The 21203-nt window shown below is 30.7% G+C and overlaps 2 protein-coding genes across 4 annotated transcripts in view; one reads left to right on the forward strand and one right to left on the reverse strand.

The window, feature by feature from the left end:
• Positions 1 to 13637, forward strand: part of LOC127284349 (myosin-VIIa) — a 31684-nt gene extending 18047 nt beyond the window's left edge. The window contains exons 4-11 of one of the 2 annotated variants that reach the window (XM_051309747.1): positions 5277 to 5529; positions 5659 to 6476; positions 6563 to 7463; positions 7580 to 7832; positions 7913 to 7948; positions 8025 to 9003; positions 9095 to 12049; positions 12119 to 13637. In XM_051309747.1, coding sequence (XP_051165704.1) covers positions 5277 to 5529; positions 5659 to 6476; positions 6563 to 7463; positions 7580 to 7832; positions 7913 to 7948; positions 8025 to 9003; positions 9095 to 12049; positions 12119 to 12319 — 6396 coding nt within the window. In that variant the 3' untranslated portion in view covers positions 12320 to 13637. The remainder of the gene's footprint in view (positions 1 to 5276; positions 5530 to 5658; positions 6477 to 6562; positions 7464 to 7579; positions 7833 to 7912; positions 7949 to 8024; positions 9004 to 9094; positions 12050 to 12118) is intronic. The other variant, XM_051309751.1, reaches the window with a different exon arrangement.
• A 145-nt stretch (positions 13638 to 13782) lies between these two features.
• LOC127284359 (uncharacterized) lies at positions 13783 to 20834 on the reverse strand. Of its 2 annotated transcripts, XM_051309764.1 has the most exons (6): positions 20679 to 20834; positions 19926 to 20372; positions 17349 to 19784; positions 16802 to 17278; positions 14924 to 16717; positions 13783 to 14013 (listed from the first exon to the last, which is right to left on the reverse strand). In XM_051309764.1, exons 1-5 carry the CDS (start codon positions 20734 to 20736, stop codon positions 14958 to 14960), a joined length of 5178 nt encoding a protein of 1725 aa, XP_051165721.1. In that variant the 5' UTR covers positions 20737 to 20834; the 3' UTR covers positions 13783 to 14013; positions 14924 to 14957. The 2 variants fall into 2 exon arrangements, with proteins under 2 accessions (XP_051165721.1, XP_051165715.1); XM_051309758.1 differs by lacking the exon at positions 13783 to 14013 and having other exon boundaries at positions 14742 to 16717.
• Positions 20835 to 21203: the final 369 nt, after the last annotated feature.

Consider the following 21203-nt stretch of genomic DNA (forward strand, 5'->3'; position numbering starts at 1 on the left):
CACAACGAAAAAAAAGGGAGAGAAAAATTGTGGATATTTTTACCTTGGTTTTTTTTTTCGTCTAGAGCAGAAGTCTTTGCTATCTTAAAACAAGTCGGGTGCAAGATAAGACGAATAAGATTGGAAGAACTCCAGATTATCCCTTGCTTCACTGATTACCTGGGGATTAAAAATATTATTTATTTTTGTTACATTTTTGCCCCGTATCCTTGAAACATAACCTCTACAAAGAAAATACACTGTCATTATAATAAATACTGGAAAATCAGAAAAATTCGATTAAAAAAATGTCTAACTTACTTGGAAGAAAAGGTTTTTGGAAATTTGATGAGAATAAATATTTTTCCAGAAAAAGGACGCTATTGAAGAGATTGAAGAAAACGCTCTCCTAATGTAGCGAGTAAAAAATGAACAAATATTCGTTCGTTTGGGTTACGAATTATATAATTTTAATTGAAATTAGCCTTATCTCTCTCAAATTACACTTAATATACACTTAATTAACACTTGGATTTGGATAAAAAGGGGAAAACTAATTAAGAAAAACCGTTAATCTCAAGCTTAGGTGCTTATAATCTGACGTTGCCTGTCAATCGCAAGCTCGACAAAAGTGCCAACTTTGAAATAAAAAGAACAATCGGGATTGGCCACTGGCTGTCAAACGAGCTGTCATTAATTTGGTATTCCTGTTTGATTAGTATCTAACTTCATGGCATCAGTATCAAAACATTATTTCTAACCTATAAATGAATTTCAACAACAATTAAGTTTTTGTAAAGTAATTAATCAAAGTGATAATTAAAGTGGATATTAAAATACAATTATAATTTGAATTTAAATAAATGAAGCCTTATTCAACATTCCTGTCATTATTCATCATTTATATTCAGAAACACAAAATGAAGCTTCAATGAAAATCTCTTGTCATCAACTTTTAATTCTAATCTGGAATATCTTTTTCAGAAACGAAAAGAAATTTGTATGGAGAAAATAATCTGTATTTATGACTGCGTGAGGATAAAGGATAAAAAAAAAGGGGTTAAAAACCTCGGTAGAGTGTGTAAACCACGCCTGACAATGAACCGAGTTGCACTACTTGTTGATGAACTTCATTCTGGAATCTGGGTGTTACAATATACAGGGTGATTTTTATGTTCCGGACCCCCAAAATATCTTGAAAGGAAATAGTTTTTGAGAAAAATGTTGTATACAAAAGTTGTCAGGTTGAAAAAAATCTATTAAATTGTATAATTAAAAAACGGGCCCAGGGCCTTATGTGGGCCCTACAGACAAAAAAGTAAATTTTTTAAATGGAACCAAATATTTTCAAACTCAGATTCTTTTAGCCAGTGATTTCCTCTTTTCAGACATGTGGCAACTTGTGGGCCCAAAGTTAAATTTGGGCCCAAAATTCGATTTTTTGTAGATTTAAAGGTAATTTTAGTGTAACTTAGTTCCAAGGGGTTTTCAGGGTCCCTGATTACGAATATGAAGTTAGTTTTTAAAAATTTTCAATAACGGACCCAAAATGACTAATTAAAATTGAAAAAAATTAAGGAAAATTATGAAACTTCTTATTTTAGACTTACTTAGTCTGCTAATTGTTAATTCAATGTTACTTTTATTGCTCTTAATTTAGTATCATAAAACTTGAGATAAAATAATTATTAGATTTTTTCAAATTTTAATATTTAGGGGCTTATAAGGCCCAAAATTAGATTTTCTTTGGTTTTAAAAGTGATTTTAGTGTGACTTAGTTTCGAAGGGCTTTTCGTGGTCCCTGATTACGAATCTGAAATCAGTTTTTAAAAATTTTCAATAGCGGACCCAAAATGACTAATTAAAAATGAAAAAAATTAAAGGAAATTATGAAACTTCTTATTTTAGACTTATTTAGCCTTCTAATTGTTAATTAAATGTTACTGTTATTGCTTTTAAATTAGTATCATAAACCTTGGGGTAAAAAATTAGATTTTTACAAATTTTAAATTTAGGGGCTTATAAGGCCCAAAATTCGATTTTTTGTGATTTTAAAGGTGATTTTAGTGTGACTTAGTTCTAAGGGTTTATTGGGGTCCCTGATTAGGAATCTGAAATCAGTTTTTAAAAAATTTTAATAACGGACCCAGAATGACTGATTAAATATGAAAAAAATGATGGAAAATTATGAAATTTATTATTTTAGACCTATTTAGCATTTTACTTGTTAACTTAATGTTACTTTTATTGCTTTTAATTTAGTATCATAAACCTTGGGGTAAAAAATTAGATTTCTACCAATTTTAATATTTAGGGGCTTATAAGGCCCAAAATTAGATTTTCTTTGGTTTAAAAAATAATTTTAGTGTGACTTAGTTTCGAAGGGTTTTCGGGGTCCCAAATTATGAATCTGACATCGATTTTTAAAAATTCAAAACAGCGGACCAAAAATGACATAAAAATTAATAAAATTAAGGAAAATTATAAAACTTTTTATTTTAGACTTATTTAGTTTTCTAATTGTTAATTCAATGTTACTTTTATAGTTTTTAATTTAGTATCATAAACCTTAAGGGAAAGAAAATTGATAGATTTTTACTAATATTAATGTTTAGGGGCTTATAAGGCTGAAAATTCTGTTTTTAGTTCTTTTAAAACTCATTTTTAAACAACAAAATTCGATATTTTGTGGTTTTCAAGGTGATTTTAGTGTGACTTAGTGCCAAGGAGTTTTCGGGGTCGCTGATTACGAATCTGTAATCAGTTTTAAAAAATTTTTAATAACGGACAAAAAATGAATGATTAAAAATGAAAAAAATTAAGGGAAATTATAAAACTTCATATTTTAGACTTATTTACCCTTCTAATTGTTAATTCAATGTTACATTTATTGCTTTTTATTTAGTATTATAAACCTTGGGGTAAAAAATTAGATTTTTACAAATTTTAAATTTAGGGGCTTATAAGGCCCAAAAAACGATTTTTTTGGATTTAAAGGGGATTTTTAGTGTGAATTAGTTCTAAGGGGTTTTTGTGTTCCCTGATTAAGTTTTAAATTCATTTTAGTGTAACTTAGTTCCGATGGGTTTTCGGGCTTCTTGATTACGAATCTAAAATCAGTTTTTAAAAATTCAAAATATCAGACCCAAAATGACTGATTAAAAATAAAAAAAATTAAGGATAATTATGAAATTTATTATTTTAGACCTATTTAGCATTTTACTTGTTAACTTAATGTTAATTTTACACAGCTCTAAATTTACTATCCTTTGGGGGCAAAAAGGAAGATTGGTTTATTTTTCAAATTTAAATTTTGGGGGCTTATGGGTTCCAAAAGTGGATCTTCTGTGGTTTTAAGAGTTATTTTAGTTTCAGGGAACTTTCTAATCTAATTTTTGGCCTTATAAGCACCTAAATTTAAAATTTGTAAAAATCTAATTTTTACCACAAGGTTTATGATACTAAATTAAAAGCAATAAAAGTAACATTGAATTAACAATTAGAAGGCTAAATAAGTTGAAAATAAGAAGTTTCATAATTTCCCTTAATTTTTTTAAATTTTTAATCAGTATTTTTGGGTCCGCTTTTTTGAATTTTAAAAAACTGATTTTAGATTCGTAATCATGGACCACGAAAACCCCTTGAAACTAAGTCACACTAAAATTATTTTTAAAATCAAAGAAAATCTAATTTTGGGCCTTATAAGCCCCTAAATATTAAAATTGGTAAAAATCTAATTTTTTACCCCAAGGTTTATGATACTAAATTAAAAGCAATAAAAGTAACATTAAGTTAACAAGTAAAATGCTAAATAGGTCTAAAATAATAAATTTCATAATTTTCCTTCATTTTTTTCATATTTAATCAGTCATTCTGGGTCCGTTATTAAAAATTTTTAAAAACTGATTTCAGATTCGTAATGAGGGACACCGAAAACTCCTTAGAACTAAGTCACACTAAAATCACCTTTAAAATCACAAAAAATCTAATTTTGGGCCTTATAAGCCCCTAAATATTAAAATTTGAAAAAATCTATTAATTATTTTACCTCAAGTTTTATGATACTAAATTAAGAGCAATAAAAGTAACATTGAATTAACAATTAGCAGACTAAGTAAGTCTAAAATAAGAAGTTTCATAATTTTCCTTAATTTTTTTCAATTTTAATTAGTCATTTTGGGTCCGTTATTGAAATTTTTTAAAAACTAACTTCATATTCGTAATCAGGGACCCTGAAAACCCCTTGGAACTAAGTTACACTAAAATTACCTTTAAATCTACAAAAAATCGAATTTTGGGCCCAAATTTAACTTTGGGCCCACAAGTTACCACATGTCTGAAAAGAGGAAATCACTGGCTAAAAGAATCTGAGTTTGAAAATACTTGGTTCCATTTAAAAAATTTACTTTTTTGTCTGTAGGGCCCACATAAGGCCCTGGGCCCGTTTTTTAATTATACAATTTAATAGATTTTTTTCAACCTGACAACTTTTGTATACAACATTTTTCTCAAAAACTATTTCCTTTCAAGATATTTTGGGGGTCCGGAACATAAAAATCACCCTGTATATATATAATCTCTCACATCTCCTCTCTCTGTGCAGTAACCCAGGAAAAATTTAGCTGGAATGATAAAATGTCCGATAAAATTGCGTGCCTCTTTGATCGGGAAGTGATAATTGCGCTCAACTAATGAAATTAGGGATTTAAAAAACCCTTTTCTGGCCTTTGAACTTGTCTGCCTTTGAAAACGCACTTGACTCAAAAGCAAAAAGCACTCACGTGTGAGGGATAGCTTGACCTTCTCATCACAAACATCGAGAATCGACAAATGTCAATGTCATTTAATTTCCTTTCTCTTTTTTTCTATATTACTACCTGTTTTTGTCACGTGCATTCATCGAAGAGTGCTATCAAGTTGCTCATTTTTCGGCTCTATATTGAAAGAGTGGACCCTCTCTTTAAATATTGAATTACTGACATGATATACATTTCAATAACAAACATCTGCTTTTAGAAAAAATAGCAATTTTTTTAAAAATATTTTTATATTAGATATTAGTTTTTACAAAATTTATTTTGAATATTAAAATATTTGACATTTTAGAAAAAGTTTTGAAATTTTTTTAATATATTTTACTTGTTAAGATTGAAAAGTTTTGAGAAAAAAAAGGAATATTGAAATTATATGAAAAGCTCTTGGAAGATATTGGAAAATCTTTTGTGATAATGTATATAGAAATAAATCTGAGATATCTAAATGTATACATACCTTAAAAATCTTTTCTTTTGTTGTAGGATTATGTGAATCGTTACCATGGCCAAAAGATGGGAGCTCTTGAGCCTCACGTGTTTGCTCTTGCCGAAGCAGCCTATCGGTCTCTTCAAGACACTGATAGTAATCAATCATGTGTAATATCAGGCGAGAGTGGAGCTGGGAAAACTGAAACCACAAAATTTATCCTCCAATATCTTTGCTCCGTCACCAGTAATGTTGACACTTGGGTAGAACAGCAAATCCTGGAAGCAAACACCATTTTAGAAGCATTCGGTAATTGAAATATTAATAACTAATTAAGTTTTCGAAAAATTACAAAATATTTCAGCTAAAAAAAGATTTTTTTTGTTTACTATAATTAGTAATGAATAAAATAAAAAATTTGAAATTTTTTTTTTGCAGGTAACGCAAAGACGGTTCGAAATGACAACAGTTCACGATTTGGTAAATTCATGCAAGTCTGCTTTGACAATAAATGGATGATAAAGGGCTGTATAATTCAAGATTATCTTCTCGAACAAAGTCGTATAACATTTCAAAGTACAGACGAAAGAAATTATCATGTTTTTTATCAACTCGTTGAAGCTGGTACACGTGACAAGGAATTTGCCGAACAATATAAATTAAAACCAGCAAATAATTATAAATATTTAAACGATTCAGGATGTACAAAAATTGATGGTATTTCTGATTTAAAAAAATTCGACGCCCTTCGATTGGCATTCAGTGTTCTTCAAGTGCCAGCCGAAATGTGTGATGGTATTTTTCGTGTTCTCTCGGCAATACTTTGGTTGGGAAATCTTAAATTTGAAGATGTTGACGGTGAAAGATGTGAATTATCAAAAGAGGATAATGAAATTATTGCAAATATTGCTCCACTTTTGGGACTTAATGTTGAAGATCTCACGAGAATTGTTCTTGAGAGGCAAATTAATGTTCGTGGGAATATTACTGAAATTCCACTCAAGGTACAAGAGGCAAAGGAAAATAGACACGCAATGGCAAAGGCATTGTACTCAAGAACATTTGCATGGCTTATTAATCACATTAATAATTGTACAAATCCAGGTCAGGATATTTCGAGGTTTCTTGGAGTTTTGGATATATTTGGTTTTGAAAATTTTCACGTTAATAGCTTTGAGCAATTGTGCATTAATTACACGAATGAGAAACTTCATAAGTTCTTCAATCATTATGTATTTGCCCTCGAGCAGGAACTGGTGAGTATATCGAAAATTATTATTCAATTTTCATTTCAGGCTATAAAAATAAAGAATATGAACTGAATTTCTAATTTCTTTTTCAGTATCGTCAAGAGGAGATTCAATATTCTCACATAACATTCACGGATAATACACTCTGTTTGGAGTTGATTGAAAAGCCACCTCGTTGTGTTTTGAAACTTCTCACGGAACAATGCCACATGCCAAAAGGATCGGATCTTGCGTACTTGACAAATCTTCATGCGGAATTTGAGAATCATCCGTGTTACGTGAAAGGCGATGATCGTCGTAAATGGGAGACTGAATTTGGATTGAAACATTATGCGGGATCGGTAACCTACACAGTGGAGGGTTTTGTCGACAAGAATCGTGACGTTCAACAGGATGTATTTTTTGATTTTATGTCACGAAGTACAAATGAATTTGTTCAACGAATCACTGCTTATCAGGATTTACTTGGTTGTACTGTGGCGCGTGCATCGGGGAATGCAACGACAATGTCGCGTGGTACATCGAAAGGTAAACCAACACTTTGTGATTCATTTCGTCATCAATTGCAGGCACTCGTTGATGTTCTTCAAGCGACAACGCCATGGTATGCGCGATGCATTAAGCCAAATATGACAAAAATTGCCAATAATTATGATGAGAAATTAGTGCTCGATCAATTGAAATATCTTGGAATGTTGGATATTATTCGAATACGAAAGGAAGGTTATCCGGTTCATATGGAATTTCGTGATTTTATCACAAGGTACACGTGTCTTGAGAGAGGAAGATTGTCATTGCCACGTGACGAGAGAGAAGCTGTGCGTTGCTTGATGAGAAATAAAAAAATTCCCGCCACCGAGTGGCAAATTGGCGTTAATAAAGTATTTCTCCGACGATTTGTTCACGAGCCCCTTGAGGACGCGAGAAATCAAATTATCACGAGCAATGCAATTATCATTCAAAAGATCTGGCGTGGTTTTATTGTCAAACGCGGTAAGTAACTAAATTAAAATGTCAATTAATTAAATTCGAATTTTAATTTTTTTTATTTAAAATTAGAAAAATAGATTATTTCTTCTCACGAATCGTTAAACTGTTTTAATTCGTAGAATACGAGAGAGTGAAAGAAGCAGCTTTAAAGATTCAACACGCGTATCGTGGCTGGAAGTTGAGGATAATGTTCATCAGAAAACGTCGAGCGGCGATTGTAATACAGTCCCATCTTCGTGGAGTTTTTGCAAGGGAAGTGGCAGCAGCTTTGAGAGAAATGAGACGTGTCGATGAGGAGATGAGAAAACGCGAACGCCTGGAAGAAGAGAGAAGATTAATGGAAGAAAAGAAAGCAGCCGAAGAGAATCAGAGGTAAAAATAAATCATACTTCCGCTCGCTTAATAAATTAATAAAAATTGTTTATATTTTTATACCTTCCTATTTCTTACAGTGCACAGTACAATGGCATTGTGGGAATGGAAGAAGGGTAAATCTCAAAATATTAATATGAAATTTATTTTACAATTGTTATTTTCTTTCTAATTTTTTTTAATTTCTTATAGAAAAGCCGAGGAAGAGATTGCGGCACTTTCACAAATGGCGGAGCAATTAAATTCAAAAATGGCAACATCCGAATTACAATCAGTCGATTTGGACAATCTTTTTTCATTTCTCTCGGATGTGCAATCGTCAAAGAGCAATCAAATAATTGAGGAGATTGGCGAGAAAATGGATGAGCTTGTTGAGAATTTGGACGAGGAATTGGAGACTGTGATCCAGCAGGAAATGGAAAAGAACGCAAAAGCTGAATTAAAAGCACAAGCCACGGAAATTCAAGACAATCAACGAATCATTGGGAATAATAATAAACTTGGTCCACCGACACTGCCGGAACCAACGGGTCCACCACCGCCACCACCACCACCTCCTATTATAACAAATGGAAAATCCTCCTCAGACAATGGTGAACCAATTTATGAGTCTGTATTGCCTCGAGAGGAAAATGGACCAACGAGTCCAGTGCAAATTAACGGTAATGGTCCTCTAATGAATGGTGATATTCATCCATCGATAACGAAAATAAAGGAACCACAAGCCGGAAGTCCACCGCCGTTGGTCGAAGCAAGAAGTACAAGTCTTCATCATAATCCACAGCAAATTAATGGTCACGATCAGCAACAACAGATGCAGCAGCAACAACAACAACAACAACCGCAGCAATTGCAACAACCGGCAGAACGTGAGCAAAGACGAAAATTCCGTGTTGAACGAAAACTTCAGGAACTTGAGGATAAAAAAGAGGTTCCCGAGGGTGAAAATTATCATGATATTATGGAATTTGCGCAAAATTATTTTAATAGTCATGAACGATCACCAGAGGGAACGATTATGGCTACATTGACGAGAAAATCCCGTGGCAAGAGTATGGAATATGTTCCGAAATATGAAATGGTCACTTATTATAAGGGATCAACTATTCCAAATTCACATATTCATATGTACGATCCTGATAATGTTAATGTTGCCTGCTCCGTATTCAGGGTAAGAAAAAATTTTCTCTAAATTTTTATCTTGTCAATTTAAAAAAAAAAAATTCCAAATAAACTAAAATTGTTTTTCTTTTTTTTCGCAGGACCTCTGTAAATATCTTCGCGGTGAAATGAAATTAGAACAAGAAATAGCAACAATACAAAGTGTAATTGGTTATGGAATCGAACGTGAGGAATTACGTGATGAAATACTCGTGCAATGTATACGTCAAGCGACAAATAATCCAAATCAAGAATGGGCCGAACGTGTATGGCTTCTTCTTTGTTTGGCAATTGTTGCATTTCAACCAAGTAAATTACTTTATAAATATTTTTGTTCATTTTTACGAAAAAATCTTGCCCTCGAGGGAAAATTACGTCAATATGTGCAATGGTGTGTGGATAATTGTAAAAATACAAAAGTCTCATGTCGACAATATCCACCATCAACAGTTGAAATTGCTGCAATGCGACGTCTCGGTACAATTGTTTGTCGTTTCTTTTTTTTGGATGGTCGTACAAAAGCAATTGATGTACATCCAACTGATACAGCAGCTGATGCTGTTGCAAAACTTGCCGAAAAATTGGGACTACGCTCATTGGAAGGTTGGGCAATTTATCAAAGTCGTCCCGATGGTGAAGAACATGTGCGTGCACATGATTATCTATATGATGTGATTGCTGCTTGGGAAATGAAACAATGTAAATTAAATACAGCACAATCGGCATTTCCAACATTGAGAAGGGGTAATAATCCAACATTAGGAAGTGGTGATAATAGATTTGTTTTTAAACGGCGATTGTTTAGAAATACACGTGAATTGTCACAGGATCCAGTTGAGGTGAATATGTTGTATTCGCAGGCTGTTTACAATGTTGTGAAATTGGATGATTTTCCCGTTTCGGAGAAAGTTGCACTTCAATTGGCGGGATTACAGGCACAGGTAATGCTTGGCGATCCAAAGGATAATGATCGTTTGGATTATTATAGTGAAGTTGATAGTTTTTTGCCTTATCGAATAAGTAGAGCGAGAGGCGATGATGTTTGGGTTCCGATTATTGCTCAAGCTCATAGACAATATGGTGCTAATCGTTCGGAATTGACGGCAAAAGTTTTGTATCTCTCGTGTGTTATGCAGTATCCATTGTATGGAACGACGATGTTTAATGTCACCTATCGTGGTTATTGGTCGTATGGCAATCAATTGATATTGGGAATAAATTGCGATGGATTGATGTTGATTAAACCTGATGATAAATTTGTTTTATCCGAATATCGCTATCACGATGTTGAAAGTATAATGCTCGATCCCAGTGATTCTTTTATAACAATTTCATTGTTACGACACAATCCTGATAGTTCGCATAAATGTTTTGTATTTGAAACGACGCAGAAGAACGAAATTGGTAGTTTGATTGTGAGCTATTGTCCAGCACTTGCTGGATGGATTACGGAGAATGAGGCGCCAATGAAAAAACTAAAAGGTACGACAAATGAGGATCGTATTCGGCTTTATCATAATTTGGTGAATTGTCGTAGAACTCTTGTTGATTCGGAAGCACTTCGTAAACCACAGGATACTGGCGGTGGATTTTTGCGAAATACTTTGAGACGTTTGTCGAAACATCGGATAGAGAAACTTCGTCAAGAGCACGGTAGTTCAACGGATCATGGCGAGACTTACAAGGGCTTTCATTATGGATATTGGGCGTTTAGTAGACAGAGTGTACCACAGAGTTTGTCGAAATTACCCGACGCTGAGGAACAAATTTCCCTGAGTGTTTTTCAATTAATTTTGACCTACGCAGGTCTTGGACAAAATGGAGACACTGTCAAACGTGTGGAGGATGAACACGTGAATCTCATTCAAACTGTTATGGAACGTTGCATGCGAAAGGAAAATCTCCTTGGTGAATTGTATCTTCAATTGATAAAACAAACAACAGATCATCCGGATCCAAACAGTCGTGTTAATCTCCGTCACTGGGCACTATTGTCCCTGGCATGTTCGGTGATTCTACCGCCTCAGAAAATAATCAGAAAATATTTAATGTCACATTTGAAACGTTGTGCCAGTGATTATGTAACAGAAGAAGGTAAATATGCCCGTTTCGCTGAGAAATGTCTCTACAAAACCCAGGGAACAAGACGACGACAATGGCCACCGAGTCGTGAGGAAATTATGTGTACGATAAATCGACGATTAATTTATGCACGATTTCATTTTATGGATGGTCAATATCATGCTGTTGAATTTCATCCATCAGCAACAGCGCGCGACGTTATGGAAATTATCAAAGCAAAAATTGGACTCGAAGAAACTGCAATGGGCTATGCAATCTATGAAGTTTTGGGATCATCCGAACGTTCATTAATTCCCGAGGAGAAACTCGCTGATGTTATGTCAAAATGGGAACGTTATCGAACAGCAAGCGCCACACAAGGTCAACCAACGAGAAAACACGCTCATCATTTATTCCTATTTAAGAAACATTTATTCCTCGATCAATACATGAATTTGGATGATCCAGTCGAAAAGGAATTACTCTATCATCAAGTATTACACGATCTTCGTGCTGATCGTTTTCCAATTACTGAAAAAGAAGCAATGATGTTGACTGCCCTACAATCACAAGTGGAACTTGGTGACAGTCAAGATGTGGCAATCGGTGAGGAATATCTCGCAATCGCTGGACATTGTTTACCAGCGAGAATTGTTGCCAATTTATCAATAGAAGGTGTTGTTCAACATCATCAATCGCTACGCGGAATGCATTCATCAGAATCGAAAAAATCATTTTTAAATCTTATTCAATCATGGCCATTGCACAAGGCAACGATATTTGATGTAATGCAATCGTTTACCTCTAATTGGCCCCGAATTCTTTGGTTAGCCGTTGATCAAAAAGGACTCCATCTTCTTGAACATCGATCTAGAAATTGTCTCTGTACCTATGAATATGGAACTATTTTGAGCTTCAGTCCGGCTATTAATTGTCTAATGATCATCACTGGAAGTGACAAAAAGCAGAGTAAAGTTATTCTCACGACGTCACAGGTGTGTATAATAAAATATCAAACATTTTTCTAAATTAAAAACATTTGTCAAAAATATTCTTTTTTTCAGGCCTTCCAAATAGCAAATTTAATTCGCGAATACACTGAGGTTCTACAAGCGCCACCTGATATTCCAAAACGAGATTCCACAATTGTTCAACAAATAAATCAACAGCATATTGTTCCTGCAACAACACCAGGAAATCGTAAATCCCGACCAGCGTCAATGTTGCATCGAGGAGCTCCTGTGATTCATTCCCAAGCTAGTTAAAAAGTCTGAGAAAACGCACACACACATACACATAAAAATCGTTATTATATAGTTAGGTAAACTTATTTTCTGCCCATGAGGCCTAGCAAAAATTAACAATTATTTTTCTTTTCGAAAATACGTGACAATCTTTAAAGAAAAAATTGTCAGTGTGCAAATCAATTTTCTTAAAAACGAGAGAAAAAAAATCGATTTGCCCTCTTATTTGAAAAAAGGTACTGAGTACTTCTTCCAATGTATTTAAAAATTTAGCTTCGATATCGAAAGAAGATTTCAAAGCAATTAGAATATTAACTGCCTCCCCCTTTATGGTAATTTAAATTCATTCCAAGCGATGGAGAAAATACTGCCATACAAAATTTTTACAATATTAAAGTATGGAAAGCACAAAAAAAGTCCAAAGAAAATATGTATAATTGACATTGATTGACTATTTACTGGTAATAATTGAATTTATTAATCGTGTCATCGTTTTATACGCGTCGTTGCTTTTCTATACTCGAGTTCTTGACGTTTTTTGATAAGAGCTTTATCGTGTGTTTAATAATCTCGCCCCTCGCCCCCCTTTCCTTCATCATTCGTTACCGAATGCCAAATAATTATAAATACTTTCCCCTCGAGATTACATCAGTATTTAGAAAAAACAGAGAAAGGAAAAAAAATCTTTTTCCACGTTTTTACCGATAGTTATGGCCAAGTTACCAATTTTAATACATATATATTAATAATAGTGTAAATCGAAATTTTTTGATTTTTTTAAATACAGAAAGACTGCCGAACTATTATTGTATAAAAAAAAATCGGAGATGCAATTTCTAGGTGACAATTTATTATTCAAAGTCCCGCAGTTTTTTTAATCGGATCGTAATTATATTTTATTTAATTAAAATTTTTTTCATCGAAAAAGTCGAAAATGTTTAATTAAATAAAATTAAATTTACTTGATTCTAAATTTCAATTTAATTTAATTTTTCAAATCGCGCCCCCTGATGAAAAATACTATTCCGATTATTAATAAATTTTACACTGCAATAATTGTAATTATATATTGAAAATTTATATAAAGAAAAAATTTACAACACGCTTAGAATTGTATCAACGCATATCACAATTCAATTTTGATAAAGAAACCGATTTATTATTAACAATTTTACTTTTTACATAATTTTCTAAATTGTCTTTTTACTTTTCTACGAAAAAAAATTTTTTTTTTGGTTTTTAATCACGTTCAAGTTATTGTGCCTCGAAAAATATTTTCAACTCATTGTTTTTTAATTATCCGAAATTTAATTTCGCATGTAAATACGATGCACATATAAAAAAGCTTTGAAAAAAAACCCGATCAAAGAAAGTCAAAATCACTTTACCCGAGCTATTAGTTAAGAAAAAAAAAATAAAAACATAAACCGATTCGAATCGCGACAAATCGGACCAAGATTTTAAGCTCGATAATATTCGCACAATTATTATTGAAGAAATGCAAACAATAAGAAAAACAAAAATAAAAAAAAGGAAAGTGTTAATTTCTTCTTTTGAGAATTTGGCCGAGCAAATGAGAGCTGAGACAGACTGTGATCCGCATTGAGTGTTCTTTTTCTTTTTAAGTCTTTGAAAGAGAAGAAAACATGTTTTTTGTACGTATGGAACTGAATGAATGTTAATTATAGATGCGGTGAATTATTATAGAGGTGTGACTGTAACATAAGAATAAAAGAAAAATTATTGTTAGAGAGATTATGTGTGTGGATGAGTGTTTTACAAATTTTAGTCTAATCGCGAGGCGTTTAATGCGTTTAAAAAAAAAAAATTTTTCTTGAATTATAAATAAATTATTGGTTGACAATGTTATTAAAAAAATATATATATATTTAAATCAAGAATGCTCTGTATATAATATATATAATAAACGCATACGTACACGCTCACTCACACTTACAAATGCGCGCCTACGTATTATATAAATATATATATTAATATACTCGAACTGTATGAGAACACAATAAAGTCATATTATATTGCAAAAATAATTTAATTTCTAAATCCTAGATTTAATTTGCAAAGATTACCTTGACATTTTCTTAAAAAAAAATTTGTGATTATTCATTAATTTAATAATTAAAATTAACAATTAAAAAATTAGTTTTTAAATACTAAAAGGTAATTTATTTACATTAAATTATAGTAAATATTTAAGATTTATTTATTTAAAATAACGTTGTAAATTTTTAACGAAGTGAATAAAAATTTAACTCGATACACGAAGATATTTTTAAATACAATACGTAGATTATTTATTAATATTATTAAATAATTATGCTTAATTATATAAATATACTATTAGTTTTTTTAAATTATTTTTTTCACGCAATATAATTGCATAAGTTCAATTCTAAAAACGTAATAAATTATTTTGTTTTATATAAAAAAAAAAAAAAATTGAATTTGAATTAAAGTTCTTATTTTTAAATACCACACAACATTTTTAAATAATGTTTAATGTACATTAAACAAAATGATTCGTGAGAATTAACAAATTTTATTGCTCAATAAAATAGAGCAGAGAGAGTAGAAAAAAAAGAATAATGTACAGCGAAAAACAAATACCTTATAGTTTTTCTCTTAAGTCTTCAAAAAAAATTTAGAGGGAAAGAATTTCACGTTTCTTTCGTATCCTCTTTGATCTCGATGTTCCTTCCGATGAAATTGATTCATTTTCTGTTTTTCTACGTTTCTTTGATGGTTCTAGATAATCCTCCTCATTTGGCGTTGTGTAATTTTCATCATCAAAATCAATTTCCGTTTTAATGATACATTGTTCCAATTGTGGAATTGATGTTTCCAATTGAACGTTTGTTTCTTCCGGCGAAGCGTCAAGAAGATTAAAAAGTTGCATATTCAAGAGATCTTGAAATTGCTGTTGACCCTGCATTGGTAATAATTCAAAATTATGTCGTTCCAATAAACTTTTTTTGAAAAAAACATTTCCATTTTTTGTATATTTCAACCATCTCACATCAGGACTAATGTACACTTCATCCGTTGACGATTGATCTTTCCATAAACTTTCAAAATCAACAAACATTTCTGGTTCCATAAAGACAATATTCGATTTTTTATTCTGTCGTGCAATTGCTTGGAAATTTCGATACCAATCCTCAGGTTCGTCGGCTTTAATTGAATGATTTTGCACAACATCACCAATCCAATCATCGTGAAGATAGTCCTTTAATTGCGCGTGTCCTGAATATGTAAATTTATGATCGACCGAGACAAGTGATTTGTGATTTGTCATGAAATACGATAACATTTGTGCAAGTGTTTTATTTTTACTTTCGCCATGGCAAGACGATGAATAAATAATCAATGATCTCAATTGTGCTGGTAATTGTTTTAAATATTGAAATAAACAAGATGCAATTTCATTTGATGTTCGTTTACCTTCAACTTGTGTCCACACATAGAACATTGGATTATTTGGCATATGATTATTTTTAAATTGCCAAATTGTCAAATTAAAAATTGACAATGAATTTGAATTTGTTCGCGATGGTATTGGAAAATTTTGTTGAAATCCAAATGAACAGACCATCATTGTATTAATTAAACGTGCCGATTCTTCTTCTTGAAATTTACATTTATAAACAATTGTCGAATAATCCAAATGACTTGTTAGACGTTCGCAAATTCTTTCACGCATTTGTAGATTTTTCATATTTTTAAATTTATCTGAATATGTTTCACATTCATCACATTTGTCAATAAATGCCGGTTTATAATTGACATTATTCACTGATAATATATTTTGATACCAACCAATACTTAGAGGAACGGTAACTTTTTTCTGATATTGCGAATACATTGCTTGAATATTTATTTGTAAATGATTTTTTTTCATTCTTGTAATTAAATAATCATGAATATGTTCCTGTGCCAATTGTATTTGTTTAATTATATCAGCAGTTAATAAATTTGCCGATGTTGTCGCTGAATCATTGAAAGTATTTAATGCATTATTCATTTCGTCGGCGTTTATTTTTTCCAATGTTCTTTTTGTTGTTAATTGATGGGAAATTTTTTCACTCAATTCATCCTGATTTTCACTAATTTGTTTTTTTTCATTTCGTTTTGGAGTTTTTATTTGTTTTGCAATTTTTACTGTTTGTTCCTTGTGAATTTGTTTATTCTTTTGAATTGGTTTTTTTGATTCTTGACGTATTTCAAGATTTTTCAAATTTTTACTTATTTCTTGATTTTCATTGTTGATAATTTTATCAGCTGAAGTAGATGAATCTTTTTGAGAATTTGTAACTGATTTATTGGCTGTGTCGATATTTTTATTTTCAAATATCACGGGCTGATTTTCATTTGTTGAAGTAGAAGGATTGTCTATTTTCTTTTCTGAAAAAAAAACACATTAATTATTTTTGTTTTCTTTACTGTAAATTTTTTTTATCAATTTAGAAAAAAAAATATCTAACTTACTGATACTTGCGGTTGCTCTTCCCGATTTTTGTAAAACTGATTCGACGAAACTCATCGTTTCGCCGAGAACATGAGCGAAACATGTTTTACAAACACGTTGAGGGCCAATACTTGAATTGTGATAATATCTTTTTCTCCCCGATTTCTCATTATTAGAATTACGTGAATTATTAACTTTCACTGAAGCGTTAATAAAATGATATCGCGAATGAATTGTCGAATTTCGCCAATATGAATTGTAAATTTGTTCTTGATCCTGATTTTTTATTGTCACAAAACAACCATTTCGACATGGTTGCAATTTTGAATAGCCTTTATTTAATTTTTCCATTCGAAGAAGTTTACTCGTTGAACAATCATATTCATCAGTTTTCCATTTTGAAATATTATCATTATCATTATTTACTTCCTCTTCGTTTTTCGAATTGTTACGTTCAAGTAGAGCTTCAACTTCATGAACTTCAGACTTTATTTCATCTGAAATTATAGAAATAATATTTTTAAAGAAATAATTTAAATAACAATTTTATATATAATTGAAACTTACCGATGAGTGTTTGTGCTTTTAATTTTAATACAGTTAAAATGTCAGATGGACGATCGCAAAGTATTTTATTATAGCACAATTTGCAAACAACTTGAGGACCACGTTCAGTGTTGATGAGAAATTTAACCGAGAATTGTCCTGGATCTTCGGAGAATGGTTTACTTTTCAATAATTGCGGTAGAACTTGAATTGTGTCGTAAATAAAATTAAATCGTGACTCCGATGTTCCCTTGTGCCAATAAGTAGAGAAAACACGTTCCTGTTCTTTTGGTGTTACTTTCAAATAACAAAGATTTGAGCATTGGCCAAGTGGTTGAAATTGTTTCATTTTTTTCAAATGATCCAAACCCAATAAATTATCATCTATTCTCTTTTTTTTACCTGATAATTCAAAATTTTTCATAATTGACTTGATATTTTGTGAATTTGTATTTTCGTAGAATTTCTCATTAAATGACTTAATTTCAGAATCTTGAGTTTTTGGAAACAGAGTTGATCCAATGATTTGTGAATTATCGTCTGATTGTTCAAATTCTGAACAAATTTCATCGTCTGATTCGTCATCTGAAAATTTATTATCATAAGGTGCTTTTTCTTGTTCGATATCAATTTCTTCTTTTACTACGCTCTCTTCAGCTGGTAAAACTAAACTAAAGTCATCTTCATTCTCCTCGGCTAGAATCGAATCATCGTAATTTGATTCTACTTTAACAATATTGAGATTAAATTCTTCCTTTTCATTTGTATTTTTTTTACTATTTACATTTTCTTCTTCTTTGTCAATTATTTTAAATTTTAAATTATCTTCTTTGTTTGATGTGAAATCGTTTAATTCATTTTCAGCATTTGTTTCCGAATTTACAGTTTGTAAATTTTGATAAAAGTCATGAACACGAGAATTGAGGAAAGGTAATAAATTTAAAAGATTATTTTTCTTTTTCTCCATTATGAGATTAATTTCAGTATTTTTGAAATTATTGAAAACATTTGTTTGCTGAGATTCTGTGAACATTACTTCATAACTGCCAGTCCATTTTTTCTTGAAAAAAACATTACCTGTTTTTGTATATTGAATGCATGTGACATCATCGTCAATTTTTCCACCATCTATTGAACTGTTCGGACTATTGCCGAGAAGAGTTTTAAAATTGTAAAATTTACTATTATCCATAACAATAATTTGTGATTGTTTTTCAATGGCAATTTCATTTAAAGCACTGTACCAATCATTTGGCTCTTCAATTTTACCGACATTTTTCGCCAATATATCTGGACACCAATTTTCTCTTTGATTTTTATCAGAATAAAAATGACCGTCAAGTAAAAATTTATGTTCGAGAAGTATTAATGATGGATGATTTATGACAATATTGGCGAGAAATTTACAAAGTAGTTTACTTCGACTTTCACCATTACATGAAGTTGAATAAAAGACAACGGTTTTAATGGATCGTGGTAAATTTTCCAAATAATTATATAAACATGAAGCAATTTCATTAACTGTCTTTTGTCCCTGAGTTTCGTTCCAAACATATGATTTAAATGAACCCTCGGTTGGTTTAGTTTTTGATGTTTCTGTGATTGTGAAATTATATGTCCACAAAGGTTCCGTATAATAATGAATTGGATTATTTATAAATGGTGTTGGTAAACTTGGATGAAATTTAAATGTACAAATCAAAAGTGTATTGACTTTACGTTTTTCGTCACGTAATTTAAAACTGTGTGATTTTAATGCACCATTTAAATGTGAAGTTAAATAAGTTTCAAGACGAATTTTATTTTTCGATAAATCTGTGGATTGTGATTGTTGACTTGCCATTTCACAATGTAAACATTTTTCAACAACTGATGACAAAAAACGTAATTTAGTTTTTTGAAAAATCTTTTGATAAGTGAGAAAATTCATTGGATTTGAAATTTCTTCTTTATAGAGATAATACATTGTTTCGAGTGTTAGACCTCTTGGTAAATATTTTTCATTACCACTATCGGTTACGTGATGTGTTTCAAATAATGGAAATTTTTTAAAATGACTTATAACTTGATTGTATTTCTCACCATTTTCCAATTCGGAACTTAATTCTGTCCATTTTTCGTCTAAAATTTCATTAATAATAGACGCTGATTCTTTGATTATAAGACGAAAACAATTTGCGCAAACAAGTTGTCGACCAAAACTTGTTTCAAGATGAAATTTACTAATGTATGGCTTATTTGATGTAGATTTTATATTAATTTTATATCGAATATTTTCCTCGATATCTGTACTTTCTAAAATGAATTTACATCGTTGTTCAATTGTTGTTTCGTGCCAATAGTTGTATAAATTTTGTTTTTTCTCCTTATCTGATACCATTAAATTACATTTCATACTGCAAAGCGTTCGATTTTGATTTTCCGGAAAATTATTTACAAATGAATCGTTATCATCATCTGGATTCAAATGAAAATTTTAATAATTAATTTCTTTTATAGAATTAAGAATTAGAATAATTTAACAAATAAATTTTTATATCATTAAATTAGAAGTATAAAAAAATAATTTAGTTTATTAAAAAATTTAATGAAACTTACCGGTAAAATTAATGAGCTTTTGAGCTAAAACTGTTTTAATAAATGGTTCCTGTTCCCCTAACATAAAACGAAAACAGGGTCTACAAACGTGTTTAAAACCATTTCCTTTATTGATATTGAAAAAAACGTAGTATTTTTGCTCTCCAATAATAATAGGAGTTCCCTTCACACAATCCTTTGGCAAATATACTTCTGCCATTTCATTAATAAATTTATATCTTGAAATAACTGTTGAATTATTCCAATAAGAATCAAAAGTATTTTTTTGATCCTCTTCACTCATTTTCAAATGACAATTATTGATACATGATTCTATTTTCATCCATTTTTTTGGTTTATTATCAATTTTAACTAAACTATCAATATCTGTGGTTGTTAATAAAAAAGGATCATCATCTATTCCATTGTCTTTTGATTGTTGCTGAAAAGAATTAACCAAATCCATTCCTGTGAATAAAAAAAAAATTAATACTTTATGTTCTTTTTAATTTAATTACGATTCCTCTCATTGTTATAAAAAAAGAATAAATTTAGTCAGAGACATTTATAACAATGAAATAAAAAAAGAAAATCGTTGTAAAAATAATAGTTAGAAGTAAATTAAAGACAAAGGATTAATTTACATTTATAAATTATTTCTAATTAATTATAAATATATATTGAAAATAATTATCTTAATTTTAGTAAATATAAACAAAAACACTTAACCTTATAATTTAATTAAATTGAAATCAATTTGAATAAAAAACTTACCATCTTGAGAAATAATTGTAAACGTGGTTCCATCATTTTTATTGTTAGTATTATCCATTGAGATAATTGTTGAAAACTGAGTTAAATATTAAATTAATTAAATGCATTAATTACAAAACTGACATCCGAAAATATTGACAATTGACCCAACCTAACTTATAGAGAAGAAACACTACATTAGTCAAATTGTCAATTATTAATACATGGCAGAATTCCAAACGACAATTTGGTTATGTTTTATTAGAATAATATTAAAATTAAAAAGTTAATTTATTAATAAAAAAGGTTTTCTAACTACATAATAATTTTATTTTTTTTAAATACAGAAATTTTAATTATTATTCAATTCAAATTTACCGCCAATTTCTTTTAACAGGAAGTTAATGATTGTCATGCATTTTGATTCGTGGACGATTGCAGATATCCACCAATGAGTGTTTTGTGTCCTGCCCGCCAAATGTTGCACTCAACCAATCAGTGAATAGGAAATACAGTCAGGAACAGACATGTTCAGGTTGATATTCC

Source organism: Leptopilina boulardi, unplaced genomic scaffold, assembly GCF_019393585.1.
Source record: "Leptopilina boulardi isolate dan_hultmark-lab unplaced genomic scaffold, ZJU_Lbou_2.1 LbouV2_119, whole genome shotgun sequence".
NCBI lineage: Eukaryota > Metazoa > Arthropoda > Insecta > Hymenoptera > Figitidae > Leptopilina > Leptopilina boulardi.